General features: G+C 45.0%; 1 protein-coding gene across 4 annotated transcripts in view; it reads right to left on the bottom strand.

The window, feature by feature from the left end:
• Nucleotides 1-18,599, bottom strand: part of kmt2d (lysine (K)-specific methyltransferase 2D) — a 30,633-nt gene extending 12,034 nt beyond the window's left edge. Inside the window, exons 1-36 of one of the 4 annotated variants that reach the window (XM_027288936.1) lie at nt 18,276-18,599; nt 15,055-15,137; nt 14,617-14,728; nt 14,277-14,479; nt 14,014-14,123; nt 13,731-13,893; nt 13,330-13,501; nt 13,060-13,174; nt 12,691-12,869; nt 12,285-12,580; nt 12,040-12,159; nt 11,076-11,893; nt 10,808-10,945; nt 10,605-10,718; nt 10,368-10,472; nt 10,106-10,287; nt 9,664-9,828; nt 9,349-9,458; nt 9,170-9,211; nt 8,873-9,061; nt 8,622-8,783; nt 8,417-8,539; nt 7,896-8,017; nt 7,670-7,805; nt 7,473-7,559; nt 7,307-7,384; nt 7,048-7,206; nt 6,856-6,925; nt 6,413-6,651; nt 6,217-6,290; nt 5,797-5,847; nt 4,067-5,683; nt 3,811-3,981; nt 3,228-3,367; nt 1,289-3,087; nt 1,072-1,195 (exon numbers count right to left, since the gene is read on the bottom strand). In XM_027288936.1, coding sequence (XP_027144737.1) covers nt 1,072-1,195; nt 1,289-3,087; nt 3,228-3,367; nt 3,811-3,981; nt 4,067-5,683; nt 5,797-5,847; nt 6,217-6,290; nt 6,413-6,651; nt 6,856-6,925; nt 7,048-7,206; nt 7,307-7,384; nt 7,473-7,559; nt 7,670-7,805; nt 7,896-8,017; nt 8,417-8,539; nt 8,622-8,783; nt 8,873-9,061; nt 9,170-9,211; nt 9,349-9,458; nt 9,664-9,828; nt 10,106-10,287; nt 10,368-10,472; nt 10,605-10,718; nt 10,808-10,945; nt 11,076-11,893; nt 12,040-12,159; nt 12,285-12,580; nt 12,691-12,869; nt 13,060-13,174; nt 13,330-13,501; nt 13,731-13,893; nt 14,014-14,123; nt 14,277-14,479; nt 14,617-14,728; nt 15,055-15,103 — 8,534 coding nt within the window. In that variant the 5' untranslated portion in view covers nt 15,104-15,137; nt 18,276-18,599. Of the gene's footprint in view, nt 1-1,071; nt 1,196-1,288; nt 3,088-3,227; nt 3,368-3,810; nt 3,982-4,066; nt 5,684-5,796; nt 5,848-6,216; nt 6,291-6,412; nt 6,652-6,855; nt 6,926-7,047; nt 7,207-7,306; nt 7,385-7,472; nt 7,560-7,669; nt 7,806-7,895; nt 8,018-8,416; nt 8,540-8,621; nt 8,784-8,872; nt 9,062-9,169; nt 9,212-9,348; nt 9,459-9,663; nt 9,829-10,105; nt 10,288-10,367; nt 10,473-10,604; nt 10,719-10,807; nt 10,946-11,075; nt 11,894-12,039; nt 12,160-12,284; nt 12,581-12,690; nt 12,870-13,059; nt 13,175-13,329; nt 13,502-13,730; nt 13,894-14,013; nt 14,124-14,276; nt 14,480-14,616; nt 14,729-15,054; nt 15,138-16,038; nt 16,157-17,698; nt 18,233-18,275 lie in introns of those variants that run through there. The other 3 variants (XM_019259272.2, XM_019259273.2, XM_010747771.3) reach the window with 3 other exon arrangements.
• Nucleotides 18,600-20,030: the final 1,431 nt, after the last annotated feature.

Genomic DNA, 20,030 nt, shown 5'->3' with positions numbered 1-20,030 from the left:
TGTACATATTGAGGTACATTTAAACCATGATGCATTTACTTAATGTTGTATGTACAGAAGTGCATTTAAATGTAGATACATTCTCTTAGCACTGGAAATAAACTAAACTGCATGTTCAGTGAATACTTATTAAATTATAAAAACAATGGTTACTACCATCCCCCTAACATTTTTGCAACCACTGACATATTTGTACAAAGGTCAATAGGTAACCAGGAAACTAATTGAACCTACCAACACTAGTACTCTTAGTCTTCCCAACAATATCTGTCCCCTCCTGCAGAAGTTGCCCTGCTTTCAGTATACTGTCAGACCTGGCTAATTTAGTGCATGCATCAAACACACAGCAACATTAATATTTATTTGGAGCCATGTAAATACAATATCCTCTCCTATCAGCTCAGCTCAGCTCTATTTGGTTCCCACCAACCCCTGAGGGAAAGATCTGGCTATTTAGTTGCTAAATGCTCCACTATGTTCTCCAGCTGGTAGCTTACTTCATTTGTATTCCATTTGGTGGTGGACAGGTGGTGTACCATCAATGTTATAAAATAAAAATACTGCATATGAAGAATGAAAAACAAAATGACTCTGTCCAAAGACAGCATGTGCCATTTTTGGCAACCTTCCACTTCATCTTATTGTCTTTGTAGTTCTTGTGGAGCAGAAGCATGCTGGTTGTCAGCAGTATAATGATTTTGTGTCTACAGCTAAAGAAGCCATAGATTTTATAAACATATCTGTCATTTCATTTGTAGGACTTAGTGTCACCTTGCACTGCAGTTGCTGATGACAAGCCTGTCACATGACCCTCTCCATACTAGCGTGAAGGAGAAACTACAGTGGCGGCTAAAGGCATGAATGGCCCCATCTAGAGTGTGTGTCTAGTGTTTGTCCGTTAGTATAGAATAATTGTTGGTGGACTCTGTGGAAGAGGACCCACAGCATCTGTAGATGTAAAAGACTCATTCTAAGGTAATAAAAACATACCTCTTTTTCTGAAATAATTATACACCAATTAAAACATAGTTACTCAGAAACATGAATAAAAGGTTGACACAACAAAAGTACCTGTTAATGCCAGAGGGAACAACCATCGGATCCTGTGCCAACACTCTCTTGATACCCTTGAGTGCCACCATCTTTGCCTTGGCAATGGGATCCATGATGTCATCAGTTGCAAATTTGTCTAAATCTATCAAAAGAATAACACAAAAGCTGCTGATATTGTTTGAACAGAACATAATTACATAGAGTAATGACAGTGAAAAAACAAAACAATGGTTACCTTTATCTGGGAAGAAATTGTTGGCCAGAGGCGGCTGTTTAACCACTGGCTGTGGCTGCTGTTGATGACTGAGACCTGTATGGACCCCTGGCTGCCCCATCCTTATCATGGTTTGCTGTTGGACCATCGTCATATGAGGCGGAGGTGCAATTCCAGTTCCCACAAGCCTTTGCTGCTGCTGCTGTTGCTGCTGCAACATGTGTGGTGGACGGGGCACCATTCCTGGTTGAGCCATCATTCCTTGAGGTGGTGGGCGATGGTGCGGCAGCATTATCTGCCCAGGTGCCTGTGGGTTTGGCTGTTGACTTGAGAGGCCAGGAAAATGAGGAGCCATGCCTCCTTGGTGGAGGGAACTCAGCTGTTGCTGTTGTTGCTGCTTCTGTTGCTCCTTTTTCTCATGCTCCAGCAGATCCTGTATTAGAAGAGGCAGTTCACCATCTAAGGAGCTCTCTACTTTCGCCAAATCTACAGCGGGGGAGTGCTGTCCCCCAACGTCAGGGAGCCCCAGCAGATCATCGCTAATATCTGCATGTGGAGCAGCTGGAGGAAAAGGCAGTGGATCCGCTTGGCCTGGAAGCGGGTACGGAAGTCCCCCTAATCGAACAGAACTGAGTGAAGCGGACTGGTTTTCTGGTTGTGTGGGTTTAGCTGATGGTGTGGTCCCACCAAGAAGCATGGACACAGCCTCTCCGATTTCATCTTTCACCACAGTCTGTCCCGGCTGCAGCTGAGGGGTCAATCCTCTATCTTCTACTTTGACCTTGGAGGTATCAGCAGTTTCTGCAGAGGGTGGCTGTTGGGTAGCAGCACCTCCAGTAGTGGTGGGAGCTGTTGTGAGAGACTTCTGCCCTTGCTCTACCTTAGCTTTCTCTTCCACTTTAACAGGCCCAGAACCAGAGGATGATGAAGGTGCTTCACTTTCTGCCTCCACCAAACGCAGCTGGTCTGAGAAGACATCTTTAGGGTCTCCTTGGTCCAGCTCAGGGTCAGTGTAAGCCAGTAGGTCAAACTCATCACTGTTAAGCAAGTCATCTAGATGTGGATCATTGGTTTCAAGGTTGTCCAGGTTCCCCAACTCATCATCTCCTTTGTCAGGGTCCAAGTCTAGAGCCAAATCATCCTCATCCTCCACACCTCCATCCCCTGGGGCATCCCCAAGCCCCTCGAGGTCAGGCTCTGGCAGTTCCTCACTGTTTTCTACCGCGGCAGTCTGGGGCCCTGCGACAGCGCTTCGTTGTGGAAGCTGATGCTGCTCAGTGCTAGGAATGTTTGGAGTGGAAGGAGCTGCCTGGGGCTGCAGGTGGGGCTGTTGTGTTACTGGGCCTGTAGATTGCTGAGGCAGTAAAACTGACAGTCCACCCTGCTGTAATCCCAGCTGTGAGTTGTTGCTCCCCTCTGTTTGAATGCCACCAGCTTGAGCTATGGGATGTTGCTGACCATAAGGTGCTGCCATCTCTTGCTGTGGAACAAAGAGACGTGGTCTCGGCTGGGGTCCACGGGGCATAAACTGGGGTCGTAGGGGTAGCCTCTGTGAGTTGTGTCTCAATTCAATGAACTGTGGTGGGGGACCTTGACTCATTGGTTGCATGGTATCGCCTCCATGTCCTGGCATTATGGTGTGGGGGTTAGCCATGCCTTCCATACCCTGGATGTTGACAGCAGGGTTGAGATTGTGTCTTATGCCCATAGCATCCATGCCAGGTGTGGGGAACCTCCTTGGACCTGAAGCCTGGCCCTGCCACTGAGGAGGAAATGGTGGACGGGCAAACATGCCCTGAGGTCTGGTGGGTCCTGGAGGCCTGAAGTTGCGAGACACACAAGAGAAAATAATACAATTTAATTTAAACCATGTATACTGCATTACCAAATTCTGAAGAATTAAGGGTTGTGACCAGTTTGTGCATCAGGGCTCATTGCATCCCTTCAGTGAGGTGCTTACCTTAGTGCACTAGGATCCATGATAGCAGGGGTTCCTGTAGGTGGTGGGCGAATTAGCTTTTCCTCCTTGACTCCAACAGCCATGGGCATCTTTCCTGCCACAGAAGCTTGAGCTCCAGCATTAGCAGCAGCAACACGATCCTAAAGAAAGTAATAACAAGTAACAGGTAAATGTACCAGTCGTTTTCATTTGTAATGAATGGTAAATGGTTGCATTTATACAGTGCTTCTTTTCTCCCAAAACTCCTTACAATTCATCTCTCATTCACCCACACACACCGACAGCAGCGACCATGCAAGACACCTCTATGTGTGGATAAAAAGAGCTGGCAATGAAACCGCCAACCCTATGATTAGTGGATGATCTACTACCTGCTCACTTTGTCATAATGTTTGCACCAGTTAACACAGAGGCCAAAGTGCAGCCTCAATTCTAAAACAGTGCAACTTAACTTAAGCATATCAGGGTTTTTGTTTTCCATTAACTCTTCAGTGAAGCTGATACTTTCTGAGATTGCACTTAGGCCATCCAAGGACATCTTCCTAATTGCTAAAATCACACCATTGTTAAGATGTTACATTACCTGTGGATAAGGTGGTGGTGCCCTGTGGGCCTTGTCTTGTGGAAAGGCTCCAATTTCCCCTCCAGACCAACCAGGGGATGCACTGCCAGCAGCAGCAGCAGCCTCCTTCTCTTGTCTAATTGAATTTCTCTGCATTTGTTGTCTGATTAAGAATTCCCTCAGTCTCTGGCGCTAAAAAAAACCCACAAGAAGCACTGATTAGCAAAACACGTAGGAGGTGCACAGAATGACTGTTCACCGGCTAACACTTTGATACCTGTCGATGCTTCTCCAGGTCAGATGGGCTAAGGCCTACCAATGCAGGATCCTGCACTCCTGAAATGTCAGGCATTTCTTGAGTGCCTGGCAAAGCTGGTTGATGTGGTGCGTCTGGAGGGCGGGCAGCTGGTAGTTCTTGAGATCCAGAAGGAGGTGGCACCCTGGAGCTGAAACCGTCTGTCTGCTGAGTTTGTGGCTGTGGTTGCTGAAGCTGACCCTGTAACATCTGACTCTGCTGTTGGGTCATTTGGAAGCCTCCTGTGTTGGGGCTGCGACTAAAATTAGGAGGTGCTAAAGGTTTACCAGAGAGAGGATCCCCTGTGGAACTGTTGTTGGGGTGAGGTGGAGGTGGCTGGTTTGGATGAGGTGAGCTTTTGTAACTTACAGTTCCCTCTGCAACAGAGGGAGGTCGAGGGGGAGGAAAAGTAGCAAAGGGGTCTCTAGATTGTGGCCTTGAAGGTGGCTGAGAACATGGGTCTGGGGATTGGAAACGAGGGGTAGCAGGAGACTGGACAGAGTAAGCATCATTGGAGAGGCCACCAGGAGTGTGGGGAGACTGAGAGCTGCCCTGGGACTGTGGGCTGGAGGGCACTCTAGGACATAGTTCCTGTTGACTGACAGGGTGTCTCTGGGGTCCAAGAGAACAATTGTCACCTGACTGTGGTCTGGGAGTTAGTGGTGACTGTGTGTGGGGATCAGAGAAAGGGTGGGAGGGAGACTGCCTGTAGCTTTCAGAGGGGTGGCTAGGGGATGCTCCGGGGAGTGTCCCACCCTCCCCTTGGTGCATCCGTGGTGTCATAGGTGCCTTGAATAAACCATCTCCAGATTCCAGCATCCCAGCAGGGGAGCCAGTGGATAAGTCAGGTCTTCCAACTGCAGAGGAGCGTGGAGAAGGTGCACTCATGTCAGCCCTATACTGCCCTGTGCTTACAGGTGAGGAAGCCACTGCAGAGGGTGACGGGGATGAACCATACTCTGGCCGTCCCATCCCTTGCTGGTTTCTGAAAGGGTCTCCGTAGTGGGTATTGTGGGGTGGTGAAAAGATGGGCGACTCCCCAAGTCCAGCACCTCTTGAATGAGGACTTTCTGGAGGTCCTAGGGACTCCTGAGAGCCTTGCTGTGATTGTGGTAAATGACTCTGTTGCTGCTGTAGTTGTGATCTGAAGTAGGGGTCAACCTGCTGAGCCCGTCTGGGGGTTCCAGGAGTTCCTGGTTGCATGTCAAAGGGGCCAAGACTGGCTGGCCGTCCCTGAGGAGGACCCTGTGGGCCGGAAGCGGAATAACCTGAGGAAGAGGCCTGCAAGGGGCTGGCCCCAGCATGGGAGAAGGGTGTGGTTGGGTGGGAGTGAGAATGGGGTGACTGAGGAGGAAACTTGGCCAAGGGATCTGTCCGGATTTCAGCTGACCCTGGGGTCTTAACAGGTCCATCTGAGAAAAAGACAGAGGATGATCCTGAATCTGGAGGAAAGGGAAATGGGCTTTCTGCAGAGCTGGGCTGGGAAGAAATTGACGTAGAGCCTGAAGGTGGAGGGATCTGGAGGTGTAAACTGGGCCGTTCTCCCTTTACATGCCCTGCCTCTGTTTTGATTGGCCTGCACACTTGACTCTCTGCCTGCTGTGAGAAGGGGAGAGAGAAAGCATTAACAATTTGCACCTCAGCTCTAATGATGGGGACCAAACCTTTCATTCACTTTGACAAAACAAAAATATGCTGATGTTTTAGCTCACCTTCTGTGCCTTGTTTATCCTCTGAGCTGCTCGGTTATCTTTGGCCTTTTGCTACAGAAAGAAATCACATATTAAGATGAGAAAAGAAAGACTAAAAACATAGTTGACAAATAATACTTTTTGTTTAGTGTAGGCTGAACTTGGATAGATTTAATGCCACATTTCTAATTGGGCCTCTAATGAGCAGTACCCACCAGACATTTCAGATTTAACTAACAGTATTTCTGTGTTTGATCATTTTTTCCTTGAGGCTTTATGCATAGCTGTGATGGTTTCATAAACTACCAGGGAGAATATGATTAAACACAGAACAACAAAAAAACTGGCATCATTCACTACATTTTAGAAATGTGCTGCAGGGAACAATTGTCAATATAAATCAATTATCTATCAATTTAAAACACAAAACAGAGTACCTACCAGATATGGAACCTTGTCAGCAGCTGACACCTTTCTCCAGATCTTCATGATTTGTTTACAGCGACTAGCCCAGTCTGTGACAGGAGAAATGCTTAACATCTGCTTAATATTTACATATAAACTGTACCAAAAAAGCATGACTGTTTGGTTTAACAACAGGTTGTACATGTTCATATAACATTACTTCCACACTCACCTGGGTAGTCCTGTTTGAGAGTGGGAAAGTTGGTATTGGCATAAAGAACAGGGGAAATGGTTGAGAGTTCTCCCAGCTCCTCATCTTTCTCCCAGCGCTGGAGACTGCGCTGGTTGTAGGACAGCCCATCACCTTCTGCCTCAGTGGGGGTCGGTGGGGAGGAGGGAGTTGCTGGGGTAGAGGGAGTAGCCCAAGGGCTCTCCTCACCCCCATCTGGACTGAACAGTCCTCCTCGGTCCCTGTACATCAAATAAGAGGGGGTTGTCTTCCATACAATAAAGGGCTTACATTTGTCAACAACAAGGACAAAAGTCTACTCTTGCATTAAAGAAAATAAAAATGCAGCTGCTTTTATACTTTGATCTACAGCACAAATTGTTCCAGAACTACATACTAAAGATACATATAGATTGTTGCACTAGGAAATCCAGTATTGGTCGTACCGCATGTCAAAGAACGGTGACTGAGAAAGGCCAGGAAAGGCGTCCATCATTCCAGCTGAGGGCAGGGACCCTGCAAGAAATTTTCCAGGTTTGCTTCACTTAAATCTTACATGCATATGTCCTGAATCATACAACACACATGGTTTTGAATTTCAAAAAGGTAATGACAGAATAATCTGAAGGCATCCCCACCTGAGAGGAGAGCTCTCTGTGGCAGAGCGCTACGGTTGAGTTCTCCCTTACTGCCCTCCAAGATGGGCTTCATGCCCCCCAAAGAGGAGCCATCTGACACTCCCAGCACCTTCCTGAAGAACTGCTCAGAGTCCTGACTCTCCACCCCTTGTGGAAGACCTGTCATGTAAGTCACAACGTTACCATCAGTTGTTAAATATGTCCCTAAGTTAATGTTGCATACTGTATATATATCAAAGTATCCTGTCAGGAGAGTTACCTTCACTTTTTTCTGCATCAGAATCATGAGGATCAGTTGGCGCCTGGTCCTTTAGTGATGAGGATGGTGCAGACACTCCTAAAAAGATGCAATTTTAAACAAAATTAAAATTACTTCAAGACCATAACAATAAACCAGTGGCATCAGTGTCAAAAGAGACACTTACCTGCACCTTCTCCCTGAGCCTGGGGGTCCTCACCCCCCTCTTGCTTGAGAGGAAAACTATCTTTCACCACACGATCCTTGGCATCAGCTAGTGAGAGAAGCAGAAGGTCACACCCCATGTACTAACCTTTTCCACACCCAGTGTCACAAATAATCTGCAGAGTTTTCGTGTGTCACAGGTCAAGTTAGTGATCTTACTTTCTGGGGCAGTAGGTTTGAGCCCTGACGGTGCTGGTAATGAAGGTCGGACAAGGCATGCGCCTAGCCTCTGCCCTGGGGGTATCATTACAGCTTTCTTGCTCAAGTCTATTAGTGTCTTCCCAAAGAAAGCCTCCTGCAGCGAAACAAACATTTGAGACATGAACATCATATCACTGGATACCATTAGTTTCAAAAATATCTGAAGCATAGAGAGATTGCAAACCTGGAGATAAGTTGGAAACATGTCCTCAAGTTTACTCTTCTTCCGGCCCCGACGTTTCTTGGCCTGTTCCTCGCCCTCCACTGGTTTTGGATCCATTATGTTATCTGTGTCAGGGTGGGGTCCTACACAGATATAACCATAAAATTCAGTTTTCCAAACATACTATTTCACAAAAAGCTGCCTCTAATAATGGAGGGGTGTTGAGAGGGCACTCATATCAAAAAACAGCCATGCGTTAAAAAGGATTTGCTTGATCCCTCTACATTGGTAGCCACAGTAAGTCAACATATTCAAATAAAGGAGGGCTTCATTTTTTCACACAAGGTGTAATGTGGCCTTATGGAGGAAAGACCATAAGCAGAGGGTCAAATGGTCAATAGCTGGAAAGCAGCATTTTCAACATGGCAAAAGTAAAAGTAAACCACTGTACCCCACCCCATTCAGTACAAATTTATAAAAATTATGTCATTATTTTCTTTAAAATTGGATAAAATGAAATTCAACAATCTGTTGTCACTAACCTTCATCAATGGTTCTCTCTATTGGTTGTCCATCCAACATAGTCTCTCCAGCCAGCTGGGCAAAGAATTCTTTCTTCATCCGTGTGTGACATTTCCTTTGTCGCACCATGAAGCCTCCAATTCCTTTATGAATAAAATATCTGTAAATATTTTGTGGATGCTTTGACATCCATGTCAAAGTTGTTTTGTGAGTAGGGTAGCTCACCAGGCCTGTAAGGTTTCCGCTTTCTTTTTTTGCTATCCTCCGTCTCCTCTGCTCCACCTTTGAGACCCTCACAGTCAGCCATGCCTTCAGGTCCCTCTGCACCACCTTCTCTGTCGGGGCTGCCTGGGTTTTCCATCTTGGTTTCACAGTCCATGGGCTCCCCTACAGAATAACATTGAATATACACAAAGAATATACACAAATATACACAAAAAAAAAGCAAAACACTGATGAGCGGACTGTATGCCAACCTTTGCCCTCGTCCCCATCTCCTTCAACCTCCCTGAGGTCCATTCCATCAGGACCTCCGTCACAACACAGAGTGCCAAGACGGGAGCGACGCTGCCGTCTCTTGTGCAGGGGGGACATAGAGATGCTCCGAAGCAGGGTCATGCCTGACTCTGTCAGCCACACACCCTCCAACCGGTAGAACTGCGGTTCTGTAAAGTGACATTTGCAAATCAGAGTGATTTAAAGGAGAACACATAAAAGATGACCACACAGAATATGCTTATAATAACAAACATGAAGAAGCAAAATCCACCAACCTGGCTCCTTGATCTTTATTGAAGCCATAATGGCTGACTCCACTATTGTGAACGAAGGCAAAAAGCAGGTAGAGAAAGCAAGAGAAATGTCATTAGTACCTACTAAAAATAAGAATATTCTGTGTTTATTTTTGAAACCGTAATCCTCATGTCTTCGGTTTTTTCATCTTGAGACTTACCCACAGGTTTTGGAACATATGGGGTGCAGGATGTGCATGCAAAGCCTTCATCAGAAGCTTGTTCCACCTCATCCTCTGTGTACAGACTCTCACAGACAGCATGGACCCATCTGCACAGACGCACAGAAATACATAAGATACGCATACCTATCATATCATATCATGCCGCAAATCAAAGATGTTATGGAATAATTCATGGCACGAAGAATACATAAATAATCCATTCCCCGCTTGTCTTCATTAGCTGCAGTTTCATGAATAGCTCAGCTCATGCCTCTGGTGTGTGCATGTGTAGTTCTAATGAGCAGCACCCACCGGTCGCAGTACTGACACTGCAGCAGCAGCTCCTCCTCCATGAAGTTCTCTCTGCATACTGGACAAGTGACGAGACTGGCACAGGGGCCACAGTGGGTGTAGTTGTTCTGCCACTCACAGTGGAAACCCGGTGAGTTGGAGCCACACTGCACACAGCATACACACCTGTGCAAAAGTAGTGAACCAGTCTGTATCAATTATACAGCTAATATGCAAGATGAAATAAAAATACAGATGTCTATGTGAGTGGTTTAGCAAATTTTCTGCTGCTACAGAAGAAAGAGGCAGAGGGATGGGCCTCTGAACTGCTAATGCAGGGCTGTGGCATGGGTGTTTTACATAATATGCAAATTTACATGTAGTCATTTCCATTTGACCCCATTCAAAGCTACACGGCTGAACGAAGCATTGTGCTCTTAAGAGTTTGCTTTTTTTTTTTTACCATTTGCACTTCCAGCCACCCTTTGGAACATTGTGCAGGGGTGGGTCCAAGCAGTAGGTGTGATAGCTGACATCACAGTCATCACACAGCAGCAGACGGGAAGGGTCCGAAGCCTTTCCACACATCTCGCACACAATACATTCCAAACAGCGCCAGCCCTTACGGAGCATCGTCTTGGTGATCTGGAGATGATATCAGATTTAATCTACCTGGATTTCCAAAATTCAATGATTGAGGGAGGAGGGGGGGGTGAGGAGCTTACTTTGCTGTTCACACAGTAAGGATGGTAACACTGGGCACACTGAGCGCATGCCAACAACTGCCCCTCGGGCCCCTTTCCAAAACTGCCACACACAACACACATATCCTAAAAACAGACGACAGAAAGAGAAAAAGGAAAAATGAAAGTGAGGAAACAAAGAGTCTATTTGTGTTGCATTTAAAGTGGTAACTGTGCCTTAGGGTAATTAAAAATGTCACACTACAACAATAGCTGTACCTGGAGCAGGACAAATTTATCAGTGTTTGAGAAAAGAACCACTGTGTTCTGCATGGTGTCATCTTCCTCATCATCCTCCTCCTTACTTGTTCCAGTGTCTGTGGTCATGCTTAGCTGTGGACAAGGGAATAAATAGTAAAACGTATTACCAAAATATGTAATTAAATGACAAATTATGACAAATTGTGTAAATCACAGCTTACCAAGAAGGCATCAATGCAGGAGGCCATGGCTTTGAGGCGTGATCTACCACCACGCCCTCTCCCTCCACCACCACCACCACCACCACCTCCTCCTCCTCCTCGAGGTCTACGCTTCCCAGGAAAACTATTGCTTCGCCCCTATGAGTAGAGGAAAAACATTTCAGTATCAAACCATGTTGGGTGAATGTGACAATGACATCATGAAAACAGCAGGTAAAGAACGCAGTTGCTCAATCTTCATAGTCCAACTTGTACATGGCAAATTCACCTGTTTGACCCGTGAGCGACCTGGGGATCCTCTGCGCTTCACCTTCTCTCTGTCGCTTCTGAGGGGTTCAAAAGGAAGCGAGTCATCGGTCTCAGTGAGCAGGTTATCTGTGTGTGAGCGTCCAGCGGGTACAAGGCCAAATTCCATAGAGAGCTGATGATCAGCTTCCCCTGGAGAGCCCATAAAGCCACTGCTGCTCTCATCTCCATGGCTCATGTTGGACATCTCATCCAGCAGCAATTCTGGCTTAACCGCTCGCTCATGAAGTTCCTCCTTTATGTCCAAATTATGATCCTCTCCTTTCATTGGCTCATCATCATCCTCGTCTTCCTCCTCCTCAGAGGGAGGTAGTAACCTCCCCTCCATGTCCACAGTAGAGAGGCCCTCTTGTGTGTCTACTGATAAAGAAAGAGGTGAGGGAGACCGGTGGTCCTGGCATGGACTTCTTTCCTGCTCATTAGCCATGGGCAAATGATCTGTTTTATCCACAGAGGCAGGAGAAGCTGGTAACTTTGGTGGATCCTTACTCAATGGTTCTGTGATTGGCATGTCATCAGAGTCACTATTTAAAAATGCTGCTGATACTTCTTGGACCACTGAGGGGGTGGTCTCCTGCTTCTCTTCCTCCGCCTCTTTCTCCACCTCCATATTTTCAGGACCCTGCTGTGACACTGGTGGTTCTACTTTAGGACTGTTACACTGTGTCTCTGCTGTGGGGTCCTGGGAAGGGGTGGCTTGGGTCACCTGGCTGACTGCCTCTTTTGCTCCCTCTTCATCAGCAGGTAGACAAGAAAGCCCCTGTTCTGTTGTTGCACAGTCTACATACAAGATTAAGGAATGGATGGTTATTAGTGTTCACATTTATAAATCTGTCATTAGTTACGGCACAGCATGATGCAAATAATAAAGTGCTGCTTTGTTTTCAGTTTCAAATATGCATGTCTGAACTGTGTTCTGTGTTTACCTGTAGACTCGAGTGGAGCAGCGGGTGCCTCAGAAGTGAATTCTTCTGTTGCTACCGTCGGCTTTTCCTCCATGATCTTCTCCCCGGTGTCTGTTGTCTCAACAACTGCAGAATCCACCCCTAAAGCCAATAGTAGTTAGCTTACATCAGAACATCTTGAACATAAACAAGTTGCATTATTTCATTAATCCAACAAAAACACATGACTGGCATGTTTTGTAGACATGTGTCCAACTCAGACTTACCCAAGTCCATGGGTGTCTCTTTGTCAGTTGTGGCTTCAGCCTGACCCATCTCTGCTGTGCCTTTTTGTCCTGTTGCCACCTCTGATAAATCTGTGTGCTCTTCTGTCACCATGTCTGCATCCGTTTGGATTGTCATCTCCACCAAATCTACGTGTCCTTCAGTCTCCTCAGATGCCTCTCTGGTTTGTACCTCTGCTGTGTATGGTTGAGTAACAGGCTGCTGCTCCTTGCAAAGCACGCAAATGCACTTGGCTTCTGGAAACTCCCCTGCTAGAGTGCACTCACTGTGTACCCACCTATGGCAATAAAGAGATCATTAGGAAATATTTTACGACAATATGAGCTACAAGCCCACTCATGATAGTTACCTCCATTGAACACTATTGCACTTGTGCATTAAACTCACCTGTGGCACATGCTGCAGCACTGCAGAATGACAGACGGGTTGGCAGCTTTGCTGCACACGCCACACGTAGAGCTGCGGTGACGCTGGCAGGCCTCACACACAGAATAGTTGTCAAACCACTGGGCCGAACCTGGCAGCATCAGACCACGGACGCCACACTCCGTACAAACACGACACCTCTGACATAGCACAGATTATAGGGACTGAATGTAAGATAAATGGTCAAAGAACTCTTCAAATGTCCTGATGAATAAAAAGGTTTCTGACAGAAGGATTCTGTCTTAAACATGTAAGTAAACTTGCTTCCACAATAGATTTTTAGGGGAAGGCCACCTCTTTGTACAAAGCTGAGTGACAAATGTGACTTACTCTGCATTTCCATGGGTCAGAGGGAAGAGAATCCATGGCCGGCTGGAGACAGAAGGTGTGGTAGCCCTTATCACAGGCATCGCATACCAACATTTTGGAGTCTTCGCCTGGTTGTCTAAGAAAATTAAGAATCAAGACATTAATCTTAAAATGCAGAAATAAAGTTCAAGTGTAAAATTATAAATGTCTATTAAAAACTATATAAATATTGTGCAAAATGTTAGGCATGGCATCTGAATCGCTCATAAAGGGGGAAAAAAAAAGACTCACCTGCAAGTCTGGCACACTTTACACTCCGGGCACTGCCAACCTGTACGCTGGATGGGCGTGGCACCAATCTCCAAACAGGCCGCATGATAATGTAGGCCACAACCCGTACAGAACAGCAAGTCTGTGAGCTCCCCCGCTGAGTCACACACTGCACACCAAGACTCCTCACCTGCTATAAAAAAAAAAAAAGACACATATGAAATGGTATTATAAAAATAAAAATTGCATTAGTGTGATCTATTTTTGTGTTTTTCTAGGTAGGTAGCTAGTTGCCACTTTTTAGAGATTCTAAGTGCTTTGCACTTGAGTGCTGTTTCATGAGACATGTGTGCAGAGCACAGGCTCTAGACTGTGAGCATGCCTTAAGTGTCAACATTCTGACAAAGATGTCTGCTTCTTACCCAACGCCTCTGCTCTGTCTATGTGCTCTGGACAGAGGAGGACCAACTGCTTCATGGACTGGAAGGATCCGCTGGCTGCCGAGCAGGGGAAGTGGTAGAACCGTAAGCAGCCCTCAGCATGGCATCGAATGGTTGCACCCAGCCTTTTGCAGTATTCGCAAAGCTGAAACAAAACAATGGTTAAGAGTAAGATTGTGAAAGAAGTTGGTGTAATAATACCACCTAAACAAAGTCTATTGAGTCTATATAAGTCTATATAAAGTCTATTAAGTCTATCGCTTACCCGCTGTGTCCCTGAGATAACGGCCTTATCCACGTTCTCCAGCTCCTCATTCTCCATCCGCTTCACTCCGTCTGACCACACCGCACACCAGTGATGAACCCAACAGCCCCCTGTTCATTATAAAGCCCACCATCAGTAACATTTCCAACCAAACTTCAATTCTACATCTGTGCGCATGGCTTCAAGAAGGTGCAAACGTAAAAGTAATTATTTGTTGTACACTAATAATATGTAATAATATAGTGTAATGTTTTGCATTCAACCTGAGTCGTCAAAGAGTGCGGCCAGGCAGGGGGAGTCAGAAAATCCAATGGAAGACAGGTCATCATTCCCGGGCTGAGGCAGTGCAGAAGCTGATGGCTTGAGGGTCGGCCGTTCAGAAGATGGCCCGAAGAGTCTCAGTTCCCGCTGTCCATGCAGGCTCCGCTCCACACAGTTACAAAGCGCACAGGCTCGAACGTTCTCTCTGTCGGGTCACAAACAAAATTATTCAAAAAAATAAACGTGGAGATCCAGTTTTTGGTTTTACATGAGCAGCTTTGTGGGATGAAGACCACAAGAGAGCGCAAAAAATATCCTTTAGGAGCTGAATGAAAAACTTACACAGGTGTGCTGGAAGAGGCTGCAGTAGCACCAGACACATCCTCAGCAGCAGGAAGGGCTTTGGACTCCTCCTCAGAGGAGACAAGCTGTTTTGAAGGGGCATTGTCATCAGCTGTAAAATGGAGGGAAAAAAGAAAAAAGTCACTTTAAGCAAACACATATACATACTTTTTACTAAACCCATACATACTTTTTACTAAACCCATACTGACTTATCTGTTACGGGGAGATAAGTATGTCCCTATTTGTTCTGCTCCATTGTCTGGTAATGAATTATGTTTACAAAAATGAAAAATCTGTTTTTGTTCTCGTCTGTGTGCATTTCTCTTTTAGAACAAAGGCACATGTGATATTATACGCCTTCCTGCAGAATAGTGTACAATTATAATGGATGACGTTGGGACATAAACAAACAAACAACAAAAACAAACACATTACCTGTTGGTTCAGAGTCATTCTCTTCGCAGTTTGATTTCTGCTCGTCCATCCCCCGTACTGATTTTGACCTCCTTGACAGAGATCTGCAATTTAAAAACACAAATACAATAAACATGTAAATATTAAGTAGAACTGACGGCATGCAAACAATGTGTGGGCATTTTATCTGAAAACTGGTTATGCCATTAACATTGGGTCAAGTAAATGTCACTCTTTGATGATTTGTTGTATCATGTTGCTATAGTTAAACTGTGATTATGCATTTTCATTTTATCTACCTCATGTCTTTTGGTACATTATGCATGCCTGTGATGTGCTTGAAATATTTGTAACTGTGGCTGCAACACAAGAATTTCCCTTTGGGGATCAATAAAGTTATCTATCTATCTATCTATCTATCTATCTATCTATCTATCTATCTATCTATCTATCTATAATATCGGGTTATGAGAGACAGCATAGGTTGCAGGTTTTAATACACTACTAAGACAGTTGGTTAAAAAAAGCCTTAAAACTGAATTGATGGAATGATATTAGGTAACATTTTGTTTAAGCCAACATACCCAAATGTACAAATATGTATTAACAACAATCACCGCATAATAAATGACATTGGAGAAACGACTAAATTCAAGAGGTTAGCTTTGCTCCCATAAGAAATAAACAGCCAAACAGTACACAGGTCCCCACTGACCAAAATAAATAATGACATCTCATTAGGCAGCATGTTTATCATCATATCATATTTTCTTGCCACACTGGACTCTTCACTGCACTTTTCAAACAAAGACCTACAAACAACAACAATGCAAACACTTAGACATGGCAGCCAGGTCCTCAGTTTAGTTGTTTCCTTGTGTTAATCTGACTGTCGTTAGCACTGCTGCAGCCGAGCTTTGCTCGCAAACTCATGAAAATAGCGCGGGGGTCTCACAGGAGGCAGATCAATCGCAAACCTCTTTAACACTTCAAGTTGTTATTTACCCAGCAATGCATAATCCAAAGGGATCGGGTGAATCTGCAGCGTGAAAAGGCACAAAATGATCAAACTAAAATGGTGTTTTCCTAAAATAAAACAACCATAAATCGGGATACACAAAGAAAACACAACTTCCGTGTGCAGAACTTCCTGTTGCAGCGGGACTCCTTTCGTGCAGAACCTTTGTTGCTCGCTTCATAGTTCCGCTGCGAGATTCACGCCATTTATATGAAATACTGTAAAACAAACAATGCAGGACTGGACGGGGTCACCGTGTTTAAACACGCGAAGCTAATAATAGGAAGTCGTTTTTCGTATGGTTTAAAAACAGCATAAACGGGGGTGATACTTTCAAAATAAGAGCGCGATCGGCTTCGCTGTTTTACATCACAGCCTCGTTAATATTTGTCAGGATCATGGTGAATGTTAGAAAATAGATCACAGAGATCATCATCCATGATGCGAGGCTGCACGGCACCCCCCACCACCCCCTGCCTCTCCGATCTCATGGGCTCAAATGACAATAAATGTGACAGTGACTTTGAAACCTAGCTTTCAGACACGCCAGTGCAGTTGCAAAACAACAACACACACACACACAAGACTGAGCTTCCTGTGAGCTAACGATAACACATTTCGAAATGTTCATCAAGCAAAATATCCGACCGAGGACGGCTGCGCGTTTATCGTGTTTATAATGTATGTGCACGCCTTGTATTTATCCAGGAGTGTTTTCCACACACTCACTAAAAATAAAGCATACCTGCACTATTTTATTATACACACACACACAATATATGGTGCTACATTGAAGCACTGTTTAGCAAATGGCACCTGAAAGCTGTTGGCAAAACGCTTGTGAGCAGATGGAAAAATGAAACGTTACATCTTCGTAATAAACGGTGGCAGCAACACGACAACAAACTAACGTCAAAGCAAAAGTCCCATTAGAAATAAAAAAGCATCACATCACAGCTTACAGTGTCTCTAAATGTGAAGTTGAAAAGTGATGACATGATGAGCCTTAACATCCTGGCTAAGCTAAGTTAACATGAAAAAGTGTTAACGTTTTTTTACAAGTTAACTTTGGCGGTGAACGGGTGTTTTAATAACCTTAATGTTAGCCGACACTGGCTGGCGTTTGTTTCGCAGTGCCACGGTGAAAAAGCTATTGAGGTTTTATAGTTGAATAATTGCAGAGCTAAGCACTATTCCTCAATGTAAACACCGACTTCAAAAAAGGGTTGGCTCTGTCCAGCAAATAGCCAGGTCCGTGTCACCGGCGACAAGCTGATACGGAAATGCTAACAACTACCAACGGTGACGTAGCAGCAAAGTGTCCCGAAAGAGGCTAAACTACAAGAAATTCATCAAATATCACGCACAGGCACACGCACTTCAACAAATGTCAGCCGGCCACCCCGTGGATCACACCTCGACCACCGCCGACGTTGAACATATTCCAACCTAAAGTTAGCACCCAGGTAACGCGGCTTGCTCTCCAGCAAGTAGACACCCCCCGACGGGTCCCTGAAGCTAACAGCTAAAACGTTCCCGATAGCGGAGCTAACATTGCCCGGTCTAAGGTCAGGGTTGGAGAGTCTTTAGGTATGTCTGCTGCAAGAAAGAAAAAGTTCAAAGAGGCCATAATCAAAACAAGCCTACCTCACAAAAACAATACCGTCTCCTCATACATCAGCAAAATCCAAACAGCCACACAGCTTCCCAAAATGCTGATGGTCGCTTCATTTTATGTACCGGACTAACGCTGCAGCGAGCCGGCTGGAGGGAGAGTGGGGGAAGTGCACGTCGGCGGAAGGCTGGCGCTAGCTAGCTCCTCACACTGGATGGATAATGCTACGTTAGCTGGCTAACCAGCAACTTGAGCTTTGTGTCGAGTGGTCGTGAACAGCCGGGGGGACTATCGAGCACCGAGACAAGCCTTTAACGACTCCCGAAAAAGGGCTCCCCAGCTTCATAGAGTGAATCCAAAAACTCCCTCCCTCTCTCTCTCTCTCTCTCTCTCTGCCTGGCCCCCCTTTGCTTGTTGCTTTAGCTCTGAATGCTAACAACCCAGGAGTAGCAGCAGCTCTGTTCAGGAATCTCGCTCGCGAGGTCGTTAAAGCTCCTGCAAGTTTGCACCAAACAGTGCGTCCAAATATCACAACCACAAACTTTTGTTGACACGACAACAAATATATGTTTTCTTTTAAGTTTCAGTCGACTGCAGACATTCATCTACCTATTTTTTTTTGCAGCTCAACTTTCCATGGGTACCCTTGCATGGGTCACTAGCATCTCTCTCTCTCTCTCTTCACTTCGCTTATTAACTGCGTTGCGTCTGCACACGGCTGTTCCGCCAAGCGGCTGCTAGCCGCCGCTGCTAGCAGTGCTGGCTAATAAACAACTACGTCAAAAATTAATGCGTGCAAAAGAGCGAGCAAAAACAGTGTTTTATTAGCACACACAGGTAAAAACGTGTTGCTGCTTCAGGGTAAACGACGAACAACTTTGTGCGAGGTCCGAGTGTTTACGAAACAGCACAGCGTTTTAATCCCGGGGAGCAGGACCACTGAAATATGGGAGATATATTAGATATTAGGTCATTAGATTTTCGGATCGAGGGAAGCCATTTTTCATTAGATTGTTATGATTGTAGGAGCAAAGCTACTTTGACATGCGTGTGTGAATGCGTTTGTTTCGACGAATGATCAGCTGCGATCTAACTGAGATCGATTGGATTCATAATTTCTTTTGCAAATTAATGTTTGTAATTAACGTAACTCAATGCTGAGCACTTCATGGCTGCTTATTCCGTCTCTTGTTTGTATGCTGCTTTGCATTGCGCATTTGGGCTGGAGTGACTGAGTAATCGACTTGAATCTGCCATGATCTGACATAAAACCTCGACCAAGTTGCAGAAGGTTCGCTGATAATAACCGAAATAAACAAATACACGTTGTTTACATCATTTTTATCATGTTTAAGTGGGCACACTGACGATTTGTGGACACATTGTTTTGTCCTATTACCAATGCATATGTAATTAGCACCCACGATTGAGATGAATGATATGTAATAAACAAACAAACAATTGTATAACCCTTAAATAATACTATATTGTGTTAAAAGACACCTTGCTCAACCCTCCAGCAGACAAGAAGGCAAACACTTTACAACCATTATCCTCTGACACTGAATTAGAGATGACCTTTCCATTTTTTAATCATCAGTAATTACACTAATACATGTTCAAATATGGTCCTAAACTATGGTTAGAGAGGCATCATATTGTATACTGTGGGTGAACATACCACGGGTCCTGTAGGGATTGGGGGTGAGATGTGGGTCATATTTATCAGGGTGCCTTATCACTGTGAGAAAATTACAGTGGCATGGGTGCCCCCAGGAAGAATGAGTTCAAGAAAGTTGTTGTCCTGAGAACAGCTCATTGGTAGTTTTGAGTTTCATGTCATGTTCCCATGCATGTAGAAACTTTACATTTTAATGCAGCTCAGAGCAGAAAGCCCTCTAAAAGGTGCATGTGTTTGTTTGTTTTTTTAAAGTGTGGCACAGTCCAAAGGGAATTCTGTTTTTAAAAAAATCCTTTGTTAGCCTAACCCTGTAGATTGCTACAATCAGCTCTTGTAAATCCTCTTGTGTGTGTATAGTTCTTCTTAGATAATGACACCAACCTCCCCATGCTATCCATTCATTGGCCACAATGTGAACAAAAAGGCCTGAGGCCATACGTGCAGTGAAGCTTGGATGTCATTGGAACGATCCTGTGAACTTATAGAAAATTAGATTGGGTAACAGCCTGTCCTATTATGAGAAGGTCACAGGTTTAATCCACATATATCTCCTGTCATGCCCTGGAGGAAAAAATGTTGAACTGTTACAGGTAGCTTATTTAGGCTATAACTCAACACTTATAAGTCACTGTAGAGAATACTATCTGCTAAATGTCTCAAATGTAAAGGTAATGTTAATGAAT

The sequence above is a fragment of the Larimichthys crocea genome, chromosome XV (genome assembly GCF_000972845.2).
Source record: "Larimichthys crocea isolate SSNF chromosome XV, L_crocea_2.0, whole genome shotgun sequence".
NCBI lineage: Eukaryota > Metazoa > Chordata > Actinopteri > Sciaenidae > Larimichthys > Larimichthys crocea.
This window is presented reverse-complemented; position numbering and strand designations above follow the sequence as displayed.